The sequence below is a fragment of the Mustela lutreola genome, chromosome 9 (assembly GCF_030435805.1).
Source record: "Mustela lutreola isolate mMusLut2 chromosome 9, mMusLut2.pri, whole genome shotgun sequence".
Lineage (NCBI taxonomy): Eukaryota > Metazoa > Chordata > Mammalia > Carnivora > Mustelidae > Mustela > Mustela lutreola.
The window spans coordinates 27,168,997-27,191,612 of NC_081298.1; the positions used below are offsets into that span (position 1 = coordinate 27,168,997).

A 22,616-nucleotide genomic window follows, 5' to 3' on the forward strand; every position below is an offset into this window, starting at 1 on the left:
GCCTTAGTAGCAGGAAACCCTCTACTGCTACAAGCCCTCCCCACTCTCATCATCACCACAATTAGGTCATTTTTGGGATGGATTTCAAACAGAAGACATGGAGCTGAAGTCTCACCAGGCTCTAGGCAGCCCGACAATGCGCCCATCGCCCATCGGCATCGGACCTGAGTTTGCAAAATGGATTAACACATTTCAGTTTCCAGTGCTATCAGTCTCTTAGCCTAGAAGAATAAGAAATAGTCTGTGGGTGGAGGTCTCTTTGAAAGAAAGACCCAAGCTAGTTAAATGGTATAACTGATTAAGCACTTTTAAAGCAGGACTTAACGGTCGAGGGGGGAAAATAAAGAGGCCAGTTGTACTCTGGGTCAAACACCAGCTCAGCCCTAACGGGCCTTGCCAGCGCCTACTATACTCACCACAGGGTCTTTTACAATGTCTGCCAGTGTGATGATGTTGGGACCGCCTCGTAAATTCTCCAAAATCTTTATTTCACGCTTGATTTTCTTCTTCTTTACTGGCTAAAAGGGTAAAAATATATTAGTGAAATTACTTCAGAGTATTTCAGTACGTAATGTAATACATAAACGGCTTCCATGTGAACGCTTTCAAGGACGGACATGTTTCAGTCTCATCTCTGAATCCCCTTATTCTAGCCCTGTGCCACATATTCTGCATCCCAAAGACCAGATCCTCTGTAGAACTAGCATTTAAGTCCAGTTGTCAGTCTTAGCATGTTAACTTTTGAAAACTACACAAGCTAGGAGTGCAAATGGAAACACTAAGATATATCTTATAAAAATCTCCTTGTCAATTAGGATGAAACATGGACTCTTTCCATTCCTTCCTCTAAATCTATAAACACCCTAGGGGCACCTGGGTGGCTCAGCTGGTTGAACCTCTTGGTTTTGGCTCAGGTCAGGATCTCAGTCGTGAGACTGTGCCCCATGCTGGGCTCTGTGCTCAAGGCAGTCTGCTCAGATTCTGTCTCTCTCCCTCTGCCTGTCCCTTGTGCACACTCTCTCCGTCTCTAAAATATGATAAATAAATAAATAAAATCTTAAAATAAGTCAGGACCAACAGCAAGGATGGCAAAACCATCGTTGTGTAGCGTAACTCTGTGGGTTAAATGCTGGCCTTGTAGTCAGACTGTATAAGGTGAATCGTACTTTTGTTACCTGCCTGCTGTGTGCCAACAGCAAATTACACAAGTTCTCTAAGCCTCTCTTATGGGTAAAAATGATCAGTAAGAATACATAACTTTTAACACTGGAAGGAAATGCAGAGATGGTATTTTCCAGGTGATCACCAATTTAATCTCCATTTCCAAATACACGTCCCATGTATAGTCACTCGACATCTTCCATGTGAAACATTTCTCACTTGTTTCTTCCTCTTATGTTGTGCATGCTAAATTACACTTGCTCCTTCTCCACTCCCACAAACACCTATCCAAATCCTCCTCCTATTTAGGACCTGAAAACAGTTCCTGGGAGCTTTTCCTAACTGCTACCATCTTCTGAACTGTGAGACCTACTATTTGTGCCTTTTATATGACTCTAGATAACCTAACCTATCACTTTATCATATCCTTATCCATATATCATCCTACAGTTATACAGTAGTTCAGGCTCCAAAGTGTACTTCTGTATGTAATTTTTTATTTGATCCTCATATCAATTCTGAGAAAGATAAAACAAGATTATCTCATTTGCACAGATGAGCAAACATCTTAGATAGGTTAGAAGTACTACCAAGGTTAATTACTTTTAGAGTCTGGATTAGAACCCACACGTTTAGATTTCTAGCCTACTTCTCTTTCTATTTGTGATAAGACAGACATAAATACTCAAACTTTCTGGTTCCCAAAAGGTGTGCCATGACACCCTAGCAAATTCATAGGGTCTCTGTGAAATTTTTAATTTGTGAGGGAAATACCGATCAACATCCAGTATCTGCCAGATACAGAGTATACCACCAGCCTGAGGTAGTTCATAACTTCAGCATTAGATTGAACTACATTCTTTCTGATGGTGTATTTTTATGAAGCTGGGTTTTCACCTGCTGCTGTGATAAAAAGCAAATGTTGTACAAAAATCAATGTTGAGGGGTGCCTGGATGGCTCGGCGGGTTAGAGCATTTGTCTTCTGCTCAGGTCACGATCCCAGGGTCCTGGCACTGAGCCCCACATCGGGCTCTCTGCTCAGCAGGGAGCCTGCTTCCCTAGACCTCCTGCCTGCCTCTCTGCCTACTTGTGATCTTTGCCTGTCAAATAAATAAATAAAATCTTTTAAATAAAATGTTGAGAAGGAAATGAAGCTATCAGTGGCCAAATTATTCCAACATTTGAGAAGCTATGCAGTGATTGACAAGTGTACGTACATATCCTAAAATTAATCAATTAAGATTATATTAAGAATAAAATTATATCTTTCTTATGTATAGAACATTTTAAATAGCACCTAACCTAAATTAAATACTTTTTTTTGTTATTTGGACTTAACTACTTAAAAGTTACTGAAACAATATGGGTGGTTATAAATTGAGAAAGTCTGGGAACTTCTGCTTCTCAGTGTCCAATATATTAAAGTTCTTATGACAAGAAATTATATGCTAAATTCCCTAGCATTTGATACTGTACAGTACAGTTTTAACTAACTTACAAGTTGCATATTGGTAGCCCATTGGCCAAACCAGGCCTACCTACAGAACATTTTTAAAAACTCTTGAGCCAACATTTAACCATCAGGATAATTCATATATAAATATAAATTTCTACTTTCTTTTTGCAAAAGAGTATCAAGTAGCATTAGACTTGCACTACTACAAACCAATTTTGAGCCATGGATGGAGCACATGCAGCAGTACCCACCACTCACATCCTCCAGTCATGGGCACTTCTATCAGACTAGCTGCACTGATGGCATCTGCCTGCCATTTCCGGGGCGCCTCTGTGGCTCAGAGGGTTAAGCCTCTGCCTTCGGCTCGGGTCATGATCTCAGGGTCTTGGGATTGAGCCCCACATCAGGCTCTCTGCTCAGCAGGGAGCCTGCTTCCTCCTCCTATCTCTCTGCCTACTTGTGATCTCTGTCTATCAAATAAATAAATAAATAAAATCTTTAAAAAATAAAATAAAATAAAATAAAATAAAGGCCTGCATTTCTGACTCTTCATCTTTAAACAGCAGACGCAACAACTTCTTGAAAACAAAAGGATGGACTGTTCACTAAAAATCTAGGAAATCAGAATTAGGCAAAGTCCTAGGAGAGAGAAGACTGAATCTTTATTCCCTTCTCTACCACAATCTAGTTGTAGGACTCAAATCAAATCACTTCTCTTGCTTCAGTTTCCTGATCTGTCAAATAATCTCTTCTAACAACTTCACTGGATACAATAAAATAAAGGTGTTAAAGCACTCCAAAAACCCTTTCAGATGCTACTTTTAAAAAAGGTATTTAAAAGATAATTTAAAGTATTATTACCTAGAAAAAAAATCTAAATTCCAAATATCTCTGAAATTATAATCTTGCTCTTCTATACTCACCTTGAGAATTTTAACAACAACTTTTTCATTATTTGTGATGTTGATGGCTTCAAATACTTCACTGTATTTACCCCGGCCTAATTTTCGAACCAGCTGGTAGTCATCTTGATTACTGTAAACAGAAAGACTCAAAGTCACAATGATTTTAAAATTTCAAACCATTGGGCACTAATTAACTTTAAAAACTCTACTACCAGAGGAGTAAAAGAAATAAAAGGTATTTCAAATAATTTTTTTATTTTAAAAATTGGGCTATTAATTAAAAATGTGTGTTCCAAGTCCTGGAATTAGAAAAATTTAAGCCTTTCAATTATTCTTTCAAATACCAAATTGTATTTCTACTGGCATACCACACATCGCCAGCTTATATTAGGGTTTGTTGTGTGTGTCTGTGTCCAACAACAGACAGCTTTCCCTTGGAGAATAATTTTATATATTCCTGTCCTCTCATGCCTGGCCCAGCAGAAAACACATATTGTAGGAATATTTCAATTCAGCTGCACTTTGGAGGCAGCTGATTTTTAATGGGCCTTTTTACAGGTAAGTGGCTTTCAATATATAGCCTTGACCTCCCACATGCTCTCCAAGGCAAACCCTGAGAAGAGTCCATACAGTGGAGCTTGCAAATCACGCCACAGATCATGAACCATAGTCAGGGGTCCCTTCCTCACTTTTATCCATATTCCATGACCACTAGCATCAGCAGATGTAAAAAAAAAAAACAATAATAATAAAATAAGGGAAATGCCAACATTTTCTCCCTGTCTCTGATTACAACTTAGATGACTTTGCTTTAGAGAATGACAAAGACGGTCCTTTTAATAGGCCTAAATTCTATTTACTCCTGCTGAAGACACTGAAAATCCAATTAACAAATTAGCTATGCAATTTCCTCAAGCAGCTAAAAACAAAGTGAATGAACAGAGAAGGTAAAATATACTAAGGACAATGGACAATGAATTAAGGGAGATCCAGGGGAAGGAAGCTTTTAGGTTAGTTGAACTCTCCTGTGGGACGGACACAGAAAACAAATGCAAGCAAGCAAACAGCACCATGCCAAAAACTCAGAAGGGCTGTTTATAGTGTTATTTAAGCAAAACTAAGTGCAAAGCACTCAGTCTCAACAGAGTGGTTGAAATTTCCTTAGCAAAACACAGGTATTCCTGGAGTCCAAAGCCTGTGATATGAAGGGAACTGTCAGAGTATCAATAATGATAGGTTCTTGATGGTATCTTTGAAGCACACTGTACCTCTTTGTGCAGAGGCAATAAACTTACTGGTAAAAATCATGGTTTCAGCAGGATGACAATATGCCCTTATGCCAATTCTGGGAGATTACCTTCAACCACTTATAGGTTATGTACACCACATGTGAACAGACATAAAATGTAGCACATGGGAGCTGTAGCTTTATGTGCTTTCAAATACTTTATTTTTTTTGTTTTTCTCAAGGTTTTTTTTTTTTTTTTTTTAAGGATTTTATTTATTTCTTTGATAGACAGAGATTACAAGTAGGCAGAGAGGCAGGCAGAGAGAGAGAGAGGGGAAGCAGGCTCCCTGCTGAGCAGAGAGCCTGACGCAGGGCTTGATTCCAGGACCCTGGGATCATGACCCGAGCCGAAGGCAGAGGCTTTAACCCACTGAGCCACCCAGGTGCCCCTCAAATACTTTCTTTTGTAGTTGGTGTCCAAAGCCTTTTACCACAGTAAATATGACCTCATCAATTAACTACATACATGTTAGAGGATAACAGATGCAAACATCCAAAAGAGACTGCATAGAGAATGAGGGGCAAACACAGCTGTTCAGGTAGACTGCAACTGTTCAAAATAGAATTTGGGCTGAATTCATGTTACACATGGCTAAACTCATGATAAGGGCAAATGCTGATACGGGTTTAATTTTGCTTCTATCAGAAAGAGGACATCTTTCCGGAGAACTGTTTCATCCTTCAGTATCATCATGGGACAACATTCTCTGACCTCAAAAATATTTTATATAAGAGTCTGGTGTTTTTAAAGTCTTTTAAGTATTAATTCTCACCTAGCTGTGAAGCCTGTAGCTGAGATAAGCTGACAGGTAACTCTATGTTACCGGCCTTTCATCCAGAGTATGTGAGTCCAAGGAAAGAATAAGAGACAGAAATAATTTTTACATGATAAGCCAATCAAAACTCTTAATTTTCAAAGCAATACCTTGTTTCTCCACTGCAGAAGTAAACACAAATCAGGTTTCAATCTTGAGGTTTATAAATGTAGTCAGGAAGCATTCCTGATACAAATTACTCAACAAATCCATAAGAATCAGCCCTTTTCAGTGTGCACAGTGAAGTAAAAAGAAACAATTACCCCCACTCCACCACGTGTGACTCATAATCCCAGTACTCTCGGGGTCTGTGCGTATTAACATCTGTGTAAACTCTGGCCCTGCTTGGCACGGGTCCCGACATGTCAGACAGGTTGGCGAACGAAGGTGGACTTGATGTTTGGAGATCTGGTGGTCACTGTGTTCAGAAGCAGCTGGGGGATAAGACCTTGTTTCAGACCTGTTTTCTTTAAACTGCGAATACAAAGTGCATAAAGGCCAAGGAATTATTTTCTTAAAAGCATATGGGGGAAAAAAATAAATCATCTCAATTTGAGGCTCAATAATGGCCTCAAATTTAAAAAAAAAAAACAAACACACAAAAAAACAAAACCAATAATGTTCTCAAATATACTTCTGATTCTTCTACCTGTTAACAAATGACTAGGTCCCCAATGTGTTAACCACAGTGTTTCCTATAACTTGGGACAGAAAATAGTAATCATCATCATCATCATAGTAAACCCAGGAAACATAGTTTAAACTGGTCCTAATACAACTCTGCAGTTGCTTATTACCTCCTCATCTAAAGTCTGGATGTTCTTTATAAGATAGCCTGGAAGGGAAAAAATGGCATCAAGGATAGACCCATCTACATTACTACCATTTATACAATCCACAGAAATTACTGACAAGAACAGCTTTCTGTAGCTCACTCTACAGTGTTAAAAGGCTCTAGAACAGTGGCAAAGCCAGGAGTATAAACCATCAGCCTGACTGTTCCTGGTTGATGAAACCAACCATCCCTTCCTGGCTGATGAAACCAGGAAGGGAATAAAGATTTGTTCTCATACTTTGAAGTTCAATGTCTTTTTATATTGGTCTAAATCATTTAGGGAACCTTGCATAATAACTCAGTAGGTTCTTAATTACCTCTTGAAGGCTCAAGTCATTAAGTTTAAAAACAGAAATTTTTAAAAAATTTTTAAAATCTTTTTAAAAAGATTTTTTAAAAAAAATTTTATTTATTTATTTGACAGAGAGAGAGAGAGAAAGAGATATCTGAAGTAGGCAGAGAAGCAGGCAGAGAGAGGGGGAAGCAGGCTCCCCGTTGAGCAGAGAGCCTGATGTGGGGCTCAATCCCAGGACCCTGAGATTATGAGCTGAAGGCAGAGGCTTACCCCCTGAGCCACTCAGGCATTCCCAGAAATTTCCTCTTGATTTATTCAATATAGGAGCAAGCTTAATAAAAACTGGGAGAAGACAGTTATATTGCCTCAAATAATGCAAAATTTGACATAGAAGGAAAAGTGATGGATTTTAGAAACATGCTTTCTACGAAATTGGTAAACTAAGTCTTCCTATTGGTAAACTGTGATGTCTTCCCTGACCATTCCAATCTATTTATCTTCTTTTAAAAATTCCTGTAGCATTTGCTGATTCCCTTTACTCTGCATTGATTAAAAATGTACTAAGTCTCCAGATTTCAGAACCGGAGAACACATCACCTATGCAGTTTTCTGGCCCAGACTGTATAATCTCAATTTAGTTACAAGGAAACACTGGACAAAGAGAAAACAAAGAATTTTCTATAAAGGGGGGGAGGGATACACTGTACTAGAAAATATCAATATTATAAAACATAGAAAAGGCAGGAAGGATAGAGGAGACATGACTATACACAGTGTCCTGTCCCTAGACTATATTCTCTACTGGAGCAGGGTAAATGATGTAAGTAACAATACTATCATACCCATTGTCCCATGGCGGTCAGCCTCTCCTCTTCTGTCCTGCCTGCTGCTCCCTTCCAGTGTATTCAATAAACTTCTATCACCTTTAGGGGTACATGGGTGGCTCAGTGCCTCTGCCTTCGGCTCAGGTCATGATCTTGGGGTCCTGGGAGAGAGCCCCATGCTGGGATCCTTGCTCAGCGGGGAGTCTGCTTCTCCCTCTCCCCGTCCCTCCCCAGCTCCTGCTATCTGTTTCAAATAAATGAATAAAATCTTTTTAAAAAAATTACAACAGGTAAATCCGAGTAAAGAGTTTACAGATGTTCCTTGTACCACTCTTTTGTTGAAACATGTTATTCATAAAAACTGTGGTAAAACATAAAATTTACCAATTTAACCATATTTTCTTTAAATAAATACAAAAATAATAGGAGCTGTAGCTAACTCCCAGCCTTAGAGGGACAACTCATGGGTGAACATGACATCACAAAATGAGACTTCATTTTTTCCTGGAAATCACCTGAGTCACATGGAAAACATTCCCCAACTCTCATTTACTAGTCTGTGTATCTCTCAGTTTTATCACCCAGTGTTCCTCTGCTTTCTTAAGGCCTTGGCATTCTCTGTGAAAAGCAGAGCAAGACTAATTCACTAATGAAACTCCTGAGATTCTCAAGTACTTGTTTGACCCTTGCAGCTTTGTGCCTCATCAGCTGGGACCTAATTTATGAACTGGTGACTTGATTTCCCATTGGGAGGACTACCAGCGGTTTTGCAGCACCCGAAGAGGTGGTTCACTTTACTAACATGCATACCAAATAATCTGTTTACAGTAAGAGAGTTGTTCGCATGAATCTCAAATGGTTGGCCTTCATTACATAGGGAGAAGAAATGCAAGAGTTCTTCAACTGTACTTCAGTAATCTCAGATAAAGTGGTGCGGAGAGGGATGGGGAAGAGTGTGATAGGCTAGGGATAAAGAGGGGGATGTGAAAAGATATGAAGGGAAAGTAATCAAAGATAAACATTATTATATTCAGAAATAGTACTTCACTTGCAACCTCTGTAAACGTGTATGTATACTCATATACAGCCTTAACATGAAAGAAAGGGATGGGCTAAATTTCTCAATGATTGGCTGGTTCTTTCATACACTTCTTTTGTCCATCCCTTAAATACATGAGCATCTACTATGAAAAAAATACTATGCCAGGCCTTGGGAATAAAAGGTAGAACAAATGTGAGACAAATACGCCTTTAAAAAGATTTTATCTGGGCGCCTTGGTGGCTCAGTGGGTTAGACCACTGCCTTCAGCTCAGGTCATGACCTCAAGGTCCTGGTATTGAGGCTTTCTGCTCAGCGGGAAGCCTGCTTCCCTCTCTCTCTCTCTCTGCCTGCCTCTCTGCTTCCTTGTGATCTCTGTCAAATAAATAAATAAATACATAAAATCTTTAAAAATATTTATCTGCAGCTAAGGATATGGAAACTCACTGAAGAGGTGTTTTATTATTTTTTTTAAAGATTTTATTTATTTATTTGACAGAGAGATCAGGAGTAGGCAGACAGAGGAGGAAGCGGGCTCCCCACCAAGCAGAAAGCCTGACTGGGGGTTCGATCCCAGGACCCTGAGATCATGACCCGAGCTGTAGGCAGAGGCTTTAACCCACTGAGCCACCCAGGTTCCCCTCACTGAAGAGTTGTTGGTTTTTTTTTTAAGATTTTATTTATTTGACAGACAGAGATCACAAGTAGGCAGAGAGGCAGGCAGAGAGAGAGAGAGAGAGAGAGAGGAGGAAGCAGGCAGCCCGATGCAGGGCTCGATCCCAGGACCCCAGGATCATGACCTGAGCCAAAGGCAGAGGCTTAACCCACTGAGCCACCCAGGCACCCCTTACTGAAGAGTTTTAAGCAGAAAAGTGACCCGTGTGCACATTTTGAAAAGTTCACTCTGGCTGAGTGTGGCACAAAAGAAGGCTGTTAGCAGTAGCTTATGCAAGAATGATGATGAAAGCTTGACCTATAGTGGTAGCAACGGAGGCAAGTGCAAAAATCTGAACAACAAAATTTATGGTATAAAATCAGTAACTCTGGGTGTACTAGATAATGGGTTAAGTGGGAGGTGACTTTCAGATTTCTGGCTAGAGATATTTTTAAAAAAGTTTTATTTTAGAGAGTGTGTATGCAAGAACAAATAAGCGTGAGAGCAGGGAGAGGGGGTAGAGAGAGAGAGAGAGAAGCAGACTGCCCCATGCAGAACTTGAGCCCACAACCCTGAGATCATGACTTCAACAAAAAAATCAAGAGTTGGACACTTAACCAACTGAGCCACCCAGGCACTCCAAAAGTACCTTAAAAAAAAAAAAAAAAAAAAAAAAAAAAAAGATTTTACTCATTTATTTGACAGAGTCAGTGAGAGAGGATATACAAGCGGGAAAGTGCGAGAGGGAGAAGCAGGCTTCCCGCTGAGCAGGGAGCCCAACACAGGGCTTGATCCTATGATCCTGGGATCATGACCTGAGCCAAAGGCAGGAGCCCAATGACTGAGCCACCCAGGTGCCCCTAGAAGTACTTTTGATACCACTTATGGGGGACAGAAAACTTCTGGAAGAGACCTCATAGGTCAGGTTTTGGACTAGGTTAAAATGGATGAGACATTAAAATGGATACGGAATAAGCAGTCTGGAGCTAAAAGAGCCTTCTCAAGCTTTAAATAGCTAACCCTCCCAGTTCTACGGTTAGACATTTCCTTCCTTTATCTACAAATAAGAAAACAGCCTAAATAAGTTCAGTTGCTTGGCCATGAATATCCAGGAGAGATTTGGGATTCAAAGCCTAGGTGGCTGGCCTATAAAGTTTTAAAAAAACCTTAATTTCCTTATTAGGCACTCAGCTCTCTGAGGTCAAGATCCACGTCTGATTTATCCTTTGAATTTACAGAACCCAGTTCAAGGCTCTGCACCTTGCAGGGTGTTCTCTAAATATTATTTGCTGATGAAATCAAGGTTTGTTTTCCCCCCCGCCGCCAAATGAAATGAAAATGAAGTTTACTTCCAGAAGATAGGGTGCCCCTATTTTGGCCATGTGGTACACAGCTAGGAGAACCGGAAGACTGACTCAAGGGTTCTGGAGTAGGTATTTCCTTTGCATATACATTCTCTCTCAGTATCACAGATTCCTCTCTTAAATAACAGGGCCATGGTTAAGATTTGTCTTTTTCTCCCCACAAGAGTTAAAACTAAGATAATACTGGCGAAACCTTATTTTAGCAATTTTTACAAAAAGCTTGTTTAGAAACTAGGTAGAGTGTCTGAGTCCTAGATATCCTGGAGGTCAATTTTCCCATCTAGTGTTTATAATACAAGCATACCTTAAAAAAATCTGACTTACAGAAAAAGTATTAAATAACTTCCATTTTAAATGACCTAACTTCATCCTTACTGTTCTCACGTAATTGCATAAAAGGAGGTGTAACTTTGGCGTTTAATGATTTCATATGACTACTACCTAAAAAGCTTTCAGACTGATGCTGAAGACAATGGCTATATTTTGTTTCTTTAATACTTAAGACTAATAGAAGCCAATTAATCAACTGAAAAATTCTGCCAACAAAATTTACCCTACTAAAGTCAGACCACACCTACAACCAAAGCCAGTTATACAGTTCTGTTTGACCTCTTCTTTAATAACATGCAAGGAAAACTCCATCCAACCAGAAGGTTACAATGTGTACTGCCAAAATCATGTTTATCAACATAAATGGAATACAAAACTAATTAATTTCAATAAAAATTCCTCTTGTCCTCAACGAATCTCTCCCTCTAATCTCTTCTACACTGTATTTCTGTTTTTCAATCTAGCAACTAAAAAGAAAATTAGAGGCTTAGTAAATGGTCCAATACCAGAAAACTGCATGTCTGATTAATCATCTGTGCCAATGTATTTTTTTCTAATGTTTCAATAACACTTTATTTACAAAATCAAAATTACATGCTGGATTTGGGCCAGTGAACTATATAGATTGTGCCAATGTATTTTTATAGATAAATTCCCTAATGAACTGGAAAAGATTATTCTTGAACTTTAAATTTAAAAAGTCTGATTTCAAATAATATGATTTTATCAGTTCTTTTAATCCTGATGTTTTTTAGAGTCTCCATCTTAAAAAAACCCACAAAAACCCTCCCATCCCTAGATCAACCACAGTGAATGAACAAGATCTCATAATCATCCAGACAGGGCAAAGATTTCTACAGTAAAGAATGAGGAATGTGCTTACACTGCACTGACTGCATGATTTAAGACTGCTCATTCAGGGGAAAGCAGTTATATAAGGAAAACAACACCTTCTTAGCACTGTTGCTACAGAGAGTGAATTCTTCTTCCTAGCAATCGGTCAACATAAACTGGCAAGAGAAACAGGCTTTGTAAACAAACTCAGAGAGAACATAACTATACTCGCACCTGGTAAAAGCAAAGACAAACCATAGAAACTTGGCTTCCCCCCCATTTCCCTCTTTTTAAACAGATTTTTGCTTTTAAGTAATCTCTACACCCAATATGGGCTCGAACCCACAGCTCTGAGACCAAGATTCACACACTCCACAGACTGAGCCAGCCAGGCGCCCCACCTTTCACCCTTTCAAAATGGCACTGCCTAGAAGGCCAAATAAACACACAAAAACAGTAGTTAGTACTACCCGAATTACTTGTTTCATGTATCCATAGTTGTCCTTAATCCCTCATTCTCTCTTCCTTTCAAATTAACAGCATAATGTTCACCCAGTAAGCATTTATTAAACAATTATGTACCAGGAAATGTGTGGCAACTGCCAGGAAGAGATTCTTTCTCCAGGCCCTGGAAAATAAAGGGAAATCATCTCTGCCCTTGACAAAGGGTACAGTCCATCACATCACAAGTGACCAGTGCTTTAAAGAATTAAGTCATGGTGCTCTGCAGGCACTGCACCCACCCACTACCATTCATTCAATAAATATTAATGGAGTACCCCCATGTTTGGGGAAAGCTGCCAGGAAAAAAATAACATCTAAGCTTAGTTTTGAAGGCTGCATAGGACTATTTAGATGAAAAATAGTAAAACAAGAAAACTGCAAAGCACAAGACTTTAAACAAGTCAAGAATTTTATTTATTTATTTATTTATTTAGATTTTTATTTCTTTATTTGACAGACAGAGATCACAAGTAGGCAGAGAGGCAGGCAGAGAGAGAGAGAGGAGGTAGCAGGCTCCCTGCCGAGCAGAGAGCCCGATGCGGGACTCAATCCCAGGACCCTGAGATCATGACCTGAGCCGAAGGCAGCAGCTCAACCCACTGAGCCACCCAGGCGCCCCTTATTTATTTATTTATTTATTTATTTAACAGACAGAGATCACAAGTAGGCAGAGAGGCAGGCAGAGAGAGAGAGGAGGAAGCAGGCTCCCTGCCGAGCAGAGAGCCCGATGCGGGACTCGATCCCAGGACCCTGAGATCATGACCTGAGCCAAAGGCAGAGGCTTTAACCCACTGAGCCACCCAGGCGCCCCAAGTCAAGAATTTTAAAGACCAGGAACATTATACCCTAAAACATTATACCCTTTGATAAGAGGCTGGCACAACTCATTATGCCTTATAAGAAAGAAATACATCAGACTAGCAAGACCCTTTAATATTGGATTTGGATAACACTGGAACATTTTGTTCCAGTAATTCTGTTACTAATGTGTGCCTTAAAAAAATGATTAACTCGGGGCACCCGGGTGGCTCAGTGGGTTAAAACCTCTGCCTTCGGCTCCGGTCATGATCCCAGGGTCCTGGGATTGAGCCCCGCATCGGGCTCTCTGCTCAGTGGGGAGCTTGCTTCCTCCTCTCTCTCTTTGCCTGCCTCTCTGCCTACTTGTGATCTGTCAAATAAATAAATAAATCTTTAAAAAAAAATTATTAACTCATAACCATTGCAATTCAGATCTCATTCTCTTCCTTTCTCTACTCATACAGATAAGTTCTACTACAGAGGTCACAAAGCAAATGCCCTGAAAGGACAAAGAGCTAGGGGGTTTAGATCCATGAGAGTGTAACTAGTGCTTCTCAGTTTTCAAAGAAACCAAGATTGTAGAAGGCAATTTTCCTGTTTTCAGTAAGGGTGGGCTAGGTTATTTGGGTCAATCTTCCCACTGAGAACAGCTAGAGAACAGATTAAACACACTTACACTCACTCACTCTCACACATACACACATACTCATTTCACTCTTAAATAAAACAGATAAACAATTATAGCCTACAGCGAAGAGAAAATGAGAACCCAGAGAAGGAAGGAAGTCCAAAGGCTCTTTGTTGATCCCTGAAAATTAGAATTTTGTCCTGATGGAAAGCACAGGGCCCTCACAAGGGAAGGAGTCTCAAAGGAGACCTTCATAATAAGCTAACTTCAGAGGGTTACAACCTCAGGGTAAGACTAAATAGGAAGAGGAAGAGCCAGGGAAGAATTACATCCTTATGGAGGGAGTATCAGATACGAAGCTTGCTTTAAGGTGGTCCCTGGACCTGTAATGTCCAGATACCTCACATGAGTAAGCTCTCTGGGGGGGGTGGGGAACCTTGCTATTAGGGGCCTCAAATGATTCCTACAAATTATTTTTCAAATATAATATGCAACCTGTAATAAAAGATAACTAGTTACTGAAGGAAAAGACTACAAGAGTAAGAACCGGCAAAAAAAGAACACAAAAGTCCTACAGAGACTTCTGATCTCATCAAACGCAAACTACAAACAACCATGCTGACTATGCTTATAGAAATAAGAGACAAGCTTCAGAATATATGAAGCAACAAGATACTACAGGTTTCAAGAAGTGAAAAGAACAAAACAGAACTTTTAAAAAGAAACTGTGGAATGGTTTGGTACACTTTTGATCAGGACTACAAGAAAAAGAATGGGGGTACCTGGGTGGTTCAGTTAGTTAAGTGACTGCCTTTCGCTAAGGTCATGATCCGAGTCCTGGGATCGAGTCCTACATCAGGCTCCCAGCTCAGCAGGGAGTCTGCTTCTCCCTCTGACTCTCCCCCACTCTTGTGCTCTCTCTCAAATAAATAAATAAAATCTAACAAAAAAAAAAAAAAAAAAAGGAGAAAATGGCACAGGGGAAAGGCAATATTTATAAGAGGTATAATAGCTGAAAATTTCCCAGAAGCAATCAAACACAACCACATTCCAGAAGCCAATAAATTCCAAAGAGAATAAATAAAAAGAAATCCACAACATACAATAATAAAACAGCAGAAAAATCAAAGCAAAGAAGATGAAAAGCAAGCAGAGAAGTCAGACGACATCCAAAGAAGCAACTCAGAACAGCTAGTTTTCCAAAAGCAACAATGAAGCTTGAAGACAGTTTAATATCTACAGTGTGCTAAGGAAAAAAAATTGCCAAATTATAATTCTATATTCAGCAAATATCTCTAAATAAATAAGATAAAGAACAATAAACCCTTCTGGAAGGTTTGTGTTGAAAGAAAGAAGAGCAAGCAAAATAAAAATGTATGGAAAAGTTCAATCAAACACTGACCATTAATATCAGACTTTGGTAAATAACGGTTCCAAGTTCCAAGTTATTATGATCTATGATGGTACGACGTATTTCAACAGTAGAAAGAGGGGGGAAATGAAATAATAAAAAGAACCCCCAAAAAAGGTAAGAAAAAGAGAAATAACTCCAGAACATAAGAGACAGTGAGAGAAAAGTTAAACTGAAATATGACTAATTATATTCCACATAAATGAAATAAATTATCCAGGTAAAGATAAAGACTGTCAGACTAGATTAAAAAAAAAAAAAAAAAAAAAAGATCCAGGGGCAACCCAGGTGGCTGAGTTGTGTTTAAGCATCTGCCTTTTGGCTTAGGTCATGATCTCAGGGTCCTGAGATTGAGTCTACTGGGCTCCCTGCTTAGCGGGGAGTTTGCATCTCCCTCTTCCTCTGCCTCTACCCAAGCTCTCTGTCAAATAAATAAAATCTTTTTTTTTTTTTTTAAGATTTTATTTATTTATTTGACAGAGATCACAAGGAGGCAGAGAAGCAGGCAGAGAGAGAGAAGGAAGCAGGCTCCCTCTGAGCAGAGAGCCCAATGAGGGGCTCGATCCCAGGACTCTGGGATCATGACCGGAGCCGATGGCAGAGGCTTTAATCCACTGAGCCACCCAGGCGCCCCAAAAACATCTTAAAAAAAAAAAAAATCCAAATAAACTAGAATAATCAAAATAGTTTTGAAAAAAAAAAAATAACGCTGAAGGAATAACATAAATCTTAAGTTATTACAAAGCCACAGTTACTAAAACAGTGTGGTATTGGCAAAGGGCTAGAACAGATCAGTGGAACACAATGGGGAATACAGAGATAGAGCCATACAAATATGGCCTGTTGATTTTTGACAACAGTACAAAGGCAGTTCAATGGAGAAAGGGTAATATTTTCTCTAAGAGGTTTTGGAACATTTGCATATCCATATGCACAATCATGTACTTCACCCTAAACCTTACACACATTATGTAAGAAGCAATTTATAATGAATGGTAAACCTAAATATAAAACACAACATTTTCAAACCTTTAGAAGAAAATCTTGTGACCTGAGGACCTGGAATTAGGATCAGGCAATGGTCTTAAAACATAATGCCGAAGCATAATCCATAAAAATAAAAATGGATAAATCACATATATGATAAAAGACTTAAATGTATAATATAAAAAGAACTCAAAAATAAGAAAACAACCCAAATAACAAAGAGACAAGAGATCTGAACAGACACTTTGTGAAAGAAGATCTATGGATAAGCTTAAGAAAAGAAGCACAGTATTGTTAATCATTAGGGAAAGTCAAATTAAAATAAAAATGAAGGGATGCCTGGGTGGCTCAGTTGGTTAAGAATCTGCCTTCAGCTCAGGTCATGATTCCTGGGTCCTGGGATGGAGCCCCACATTGGGCTCCTTGCTCAGCAGGGAGCCTGCTTCTCCCCCTGCCTGCCGCTCCCCCCGCACGCTCTCTCACAAATAAAATACAGATACACTACAGATCTACTAAAATGGTTAATATTTAAAAATAAAATAAAATAAAAAGTCAATACCAAAAGCTGGTGAGGATGCAGAGTAACAAATTAATTCATTCCCGACGGGAATGCAACATGGTAAAAAAGCCAGCTTAGAAAAGTTTGGCAGTTTCTCAAAGTTAAACATATATTAACCGTACAACCTAGCAATTCCCACTCTTAGGTACTTTTTCAAGTGAACTGAAAAATCAATGCTCACACAAAAACCTATACCTGAATGTTGATAGCAGCTTTATATGCAACTGCAAAATAACTGAAACAATCAAGATGTACAACACATGAATGGATACACAAATGGTGGTACAAGCACACAGTGGAAAACAACTGATCTTTAGAACATGAAGAACAACTGATCTGAAGAACATAACAATCTTAAATATATTTCCCTAAGTGAAGAAGCCAGATCCAAAAAGCTACATACGGGGCGGTCTGGCTGGTTCAGCTGGTAAAGCATATGACTCTTGATCTTGGGGTTTTAAGTTCAAGCCCCATGCTGGATGTAGAGATTACTTAAAATCTTTAAAAACGACAAGCTACATATTGCATACTTCCATTTATAGGCCATTCTAGAAAAGGCAAACCATAAAGAGAGAACAGATGAATGACTGCCCCATTACAATGAAATGTTCTGTATAACACTGTAGAGGTGGATTTGTTACTCAAAGCATTGTCAAAACCCACAGAACTGTACACAACAAAGTATTACTGAATGCAAATTCCTAACTCTGTCCACTGAGAGCTACTAGAAATAGTGTCAAGGAGTAGCAATGACAGTTAATTAGTGCCCACATCTTGGTTTCTCAATAATTTTCTCTAATAAAAGGAATGACAGCTCCTTGGAGAAGTGGCGGATTCTAGAATGGGGGAGATGATCTTGTAGTCAAAAACACATGGGAGCCAAATGGAAGTAACATCAACTGCCAAAGCTTGAACAATCTGAGTAACAATGATGGAATTAGATTGTGACCCTAAAGAGTAAAATAAATATCCACGAGTCCACACTAAGTAATTAAATTTTGAAAATCTTCCCTACATAAGAATTCCAACTTACATATACATCCAGAAAGAAAGAGAAAATTTCCATTAGACCAGCAACAGTAATTGCTGTAGCCAAGATCCACTGACAGATGCTAAACTTAGTAGAACTTTTAGGAGAAACAGAATTATCTGCATAGCCTCTAAGAATCTCTTCCAATCCTCATTAATTACTCTGGTGGTTTTAACATAGTCCATAAATCATTTGGTATGTCTCCTTCGAGGAGGTGGAACTTAATGTTCCTCCCCTTGAAATTGGCTTGGACTTAGGAAAGCCCTTCTAATAAATAAGTATGTAAAGGGAGAAATAATAATTCTAGAGTGGAGAAACATAGCAGATACAATCTAAACATCACTAAAGATAAATTATATTAACATCACATAACCTTAATGCAATCATCATGATGAGAAAGACATGTCACCTGTGGTATTCTCCAAAATTCATAACCATAATCTAATTATGAGAAAACATCGGTCAAACCTAAATTGAAAGGCATTCTACAATCTCACCAGTCTTCTCCAGAAGTGTCAGTCTTGCAAATCAAGGAAAGACTGAAAAATTATCAGACTGAAGGAAACTAAGGTGACATGATGACTAATACAATGTGGTATCCTGGACCAGAAAAAGCACATAACTGGTAAAATCCAAATAAAGTCCATTTTAGTTAACAGTATTGTATTATTGTTTATTTCTTAGGTTTAATCAAGTGTCATGGTTATGTGAAATGTTAACCCTAGGTGAAACTGGGTGATGAGCATTTGAGGACTCTATCTTCACAACTCTTCTGTAAATCTAAAATTATTTAAAAATTAAAAGTAAAATATTGAGGGACACCTGGGTGGCTCAGTTGGTTAAGCAGCTGCCTTCGGCTCAGGTCATGATCCCAGCATCCTGGGACCAAGTCCCTTGCTCGGCAGGGAGCCTGCTTCTCCCTCTGCCTCTGTCTGCCAGTGCACACGCTCTCTCTCTCTCTGACAAATAAATAAATAAAATCTTAAAAAAAAAAAGTAAAATATTGACAATACTCGGTGCTAGAGAGGATGTGGAAAAACTAACACACATACTGATGGGAACGCAACATGGTATAGTTAGTTCTAGAAAACAATTTGGCAGTTACATTTTTCACACGACCCAGCAATCCCCGTCACAACTGTGGTCCATCCATACAATGGAACACTACACACTACTGCTAAGCAATAAAAAGGAACGAACCATTGATTCAATTTCAATGAATCTCAAAGGCAACATGCTGTTTAAAAAAAGTGAGTTTCAGGGCGCCTGGGGGGCTCAGTGGGTTAAGCCGCTGCCTTCGGCTCAGGTCATGATCCCAGGGACCTGGGATCAAGCCCCGCATCGGGCTCTCTGCTCAGCAGGGAGCCTGCTTCCTCCTCTCTCTCTGCCTGCCTCTCTGCCTGTTTGTGATCTCTCTCTGTCAAATAAATAAATAAAATCTTTTAAAAAAAAGTGAGTTTCAAAATACTATATATTGTCTGATTTCATTTATATAACATTTCTGGAAAGATAAAACCACAGTAACTGAAAACAGAATAGTGACTACCAGAGAATAGGGGTAGGAGGATGGGTGTGACTACTGAGGGTACACGATGGAGGTGATATAATTAATTGCTCTGTCTTCGTTGTTATGGCGGTTACCCAAATCTCTCCATGTGTTAAAATCCACTGAACTGTACACACAAAAAGGAACCAATTTTATTTATATTAATTCTAAAAATAAAAATTTTAAAGGAGAATTTATCATATGCTATATTCTAAAACATAGAATAACTAAACACAGGATAACACAACCAACTTCATGCCAGTAAATCTGATATTCCTAGAGGAAAGACTTACCAAAACAAACACAAGAAGAAATGAAAACCTGAGTAGTCCCATAACCCGTTCAATCAGTACTGTACTGGGTATCAGTTTACAACCTCTGCTCTATTCTAATGTCTTTCTACTGTACAGCTTAACATTTCTAACACTTTAAAGAAGTTTTAAACCTTTAAAACATTAAGCAAATGAGTACTGAACATGCTTTTTTCCTTCTCTGTGACTTTAATTTTATGACCTCCAATAATGTTTGCTAGGGGAAACTCCACTCACCCTTCAAGAATCAGCCTAGTCTGGGGTGCCTGGGTGGCTCAGTGGGTTAAGCCGCTGCCTTCGGCTCAGGTCATGATCTTAGGGTCCTGGGATCGAGTCCCACATCGGGCTCTCTGCTCAGCAGGGAGCCTGCTTCCTCCTCTCTCTCTCTCTCTGCCTGCCTCTCTGCCTACTTGTGATCTCTCTCTGTCAAATAAATAAATAAAATCTTTTAAAAAAAAAAAAAAAAAAGAATCAGCCAGGTCTTACATCCATGATAAAGCCTTTCTATACCTCTCCAAAATGAGCCAAGTGCTCCTCTATGGGACCAAAGCACCCCCATATACTCATTACATTATCAATTGTCTTGTTTATGCAATTCTCTTTTCTAATTATAAACTCAAGGACCTAAAACAGAATTTATTTCTCTTGGTATATAACCTGTATTTATCACAGTGCCTAGCATGGGAATGTGTTCCATAAATGTTTCGCAAACTATTAAGGTAACAATATACAGTATTTTGGCAAAAATCAACCCTGCTTGCACATGGACCTGCTCATGTTCAAAACTAAGAAAAGCAGTTTGGCTCTATGATGGGTATTTTTGATCTGCATCTAATTTTAAAGATGTTCTTTGGTCTTACATGTAAAGCACATCCATCACGAACACCAGAGTTTTAAAACAGTCATACTATTATTTCCCAATGAGATAAGAAACCAGTCAATATGTGTGAGAGATGTTTCTTTGGAATCAAAAGCTTTTTTTTTTTTTTTTTTTTTTTTTAAATTTGAGAAAGAGAGAGAGGATGAGTATAGAGGGTAAGGGAGAAGCAGACTCCCCACTGAGCAGGGAGCCAACATAAGGCTCCATCCCATGACCCAGAGATCATGATTTGAACTTATGGCAGACACTTAACCAACTGAGCCACTCAGGTGCCCCTGGAGCCACAAATATTTATGAGGCTATGTGATTTACCCATGTGATCAGCACAGTGTCTGACACTCCGTGATAGAGCCACAGACATTTATTACTGAAAGACATGAACCTTGGATTTACAAGGCACCAGGTGGTTATAGAAAGAATGGGAACACTGTAACCACTGAGAAGAAATACGACCCTGACTCTGTTATTGGATTATAGTGAGGAAACTGCAGAATATAAGGATTAATACCTTCCCCTACTTTTTCCTTTACTGTCATGGAGGTTACATAGGAGACAACCACATACTTCCTGTAGGTGACCAATAAGCAGTAAACAACAGGGTGGGTTGTTCTAAACTTGCTAACAATAAAAAACAGGATGGAACTTAGGGCAGCAAACACTGGCTGGCTTCTAACTTTAATGATATATGAAAGCCTATGGAGGGTCAGTTATCACTTCTTAGGATTTATATTTACTACTTTTAAACCTAACTAGTTGTAGGTAATATTTTCCCCATTTTACAGAAGGCAAATTGGAGTAATCGCTGTAAGGTCACAGAGAGGCAGTGATTTATTGTCTAGATCCACAGCTTACTCATTCTGTTCTACAGCAAACAATATCCCATTTGGCTCACACAGACTTTTTCTTTTCTTTGGATAAGAGAGCTGGTTAAGAGACTGCCTTTGGCTCAGGTCATGATCATGGAGTCCCATAATGGGCTCCCTACTCAGCAGGAGTCTGCTTCTCCCTCTGACCCTCCTTTCTCCTGCTCTCTCTCTCTCATATAAATAAATAAAATCTTAAATTAAAAAAAAGAAAAAGAAAAACTCAAAATAAAATCCACACTACATAAAACTTACTCTTTTAAAGTGCACAATTCAATAGTTTTTAATATATTCACAATGTGCAACCATCATCACCATCTGATTCCAGAACATTCTATAGAACATCAAAAAGAAACCCAACACTCCACAGCAGTCATTCCTAATGCTCCACCACCCCTGCCAATTTGTTTCCTATCTCTATGGATTTGCCTATCCTGGACATTCCATACAAACTGAATCAATCACGCAATGTGACCTTGTGTGGCTTCTTTCATTTCATTTAGTATGTTTTCAAAGTTCATCCATGTTGCAGTTTCTGTCACAGTAGTTCATTCCTTTATACAGCTGAATCTACTGTAAAGCTATACTACATTTTGTTCATCCATCAGTTGATAAGACATCTGCGCTGCTTCCTCTCTTTGGCCACTATGAACAATGCTCCTATGAAGAACATTCATGTACAAGTTTTTCATGTTTTTTCAAAAAGTGAATCAGCTATGGGGGCCCCTGAGTTGCACAGTCAGTTCAGTGTCCAACTCTTGGTTTTGGCTCAGGTCACAATCTCAGCGTTGTGAGATTAAGCCTGCGTTGGGCTCCCTGCTCAGCATGGAGTCTGTTTCCCCTGTTTCTCTGCCTCTCCCCCAACTCATTTATGCAAACACGCTCTTGCTCTTAAAAAAACAAAACAAAACCCTTAAAAAAAGTCAATCAGCTATTACATATTATTACATATTACAATATTACATATTATGTAATATTACATATTATAGTACAAAAGTTGAATTATGTACTAAAAATTTTCATTATAAATATTTAAGTGTGACTTAGCTGCCACCCCCCAAAACAACAAAAAGTTAACCTTCAATTTCTCAAAAGAAGAAGAAAAAGTAGGTAGGTCTGTTAGATTACAATAATTCTGTACTCCTGCACTGATAAAAATCCCTTGGATCAGCTAACTTGTGTTATCCAACAATAACCTCTAAAACCCAACCAACGGAGATGCCACAGGTAAACCTGGACAATTCATTTATCTTATTGGTCTGACTCCTGTAGTCCTGTAGGTATTTGGGTTAGCAAT

General features: G+C 39.0%; 1 protein-coding gene across 3 annotated transcripts in view; it reads right to left on the reverse strand.

Annotated features, from left to right (window-relative positions):
- CSNK2A1 (casein kinase 2 alpha 1) overlaps window positions 1-22,616 on the reverse strand; it is a 53,478-nt gene that overhangs the window by 17,769 nt on the left and 13,093 nt on the right. Inside the window, exons 2-4 of one of the 3 annotated variants that reach the window (XM_059133664.1) lie at window positions 5,890-6,100; window positions 3,542-3,653; window positions 417-518 (exon numbers count right to left, since the gene is read on the reverse strand). In XM_059133664.1, coding sequence (XP_058989647.1) covers window positions 417-518; window positions 3,542-3,653; window positions 5,890-5,990 — 315 coding nt within the window. In that variant the 5' untranslated portion in view covers window positions 5,991-6,100. Of the gene's footprint in view, window positions 1-115; window positions 210-416; window positions 519-3,541; window positions 3,654-5,889; window positions 6,101-22,616 lie in introns of those variants that run through there. The other 2 variants (XM_059133666.1, XM_059133665.1) reach the window with 2 other exon arrangements.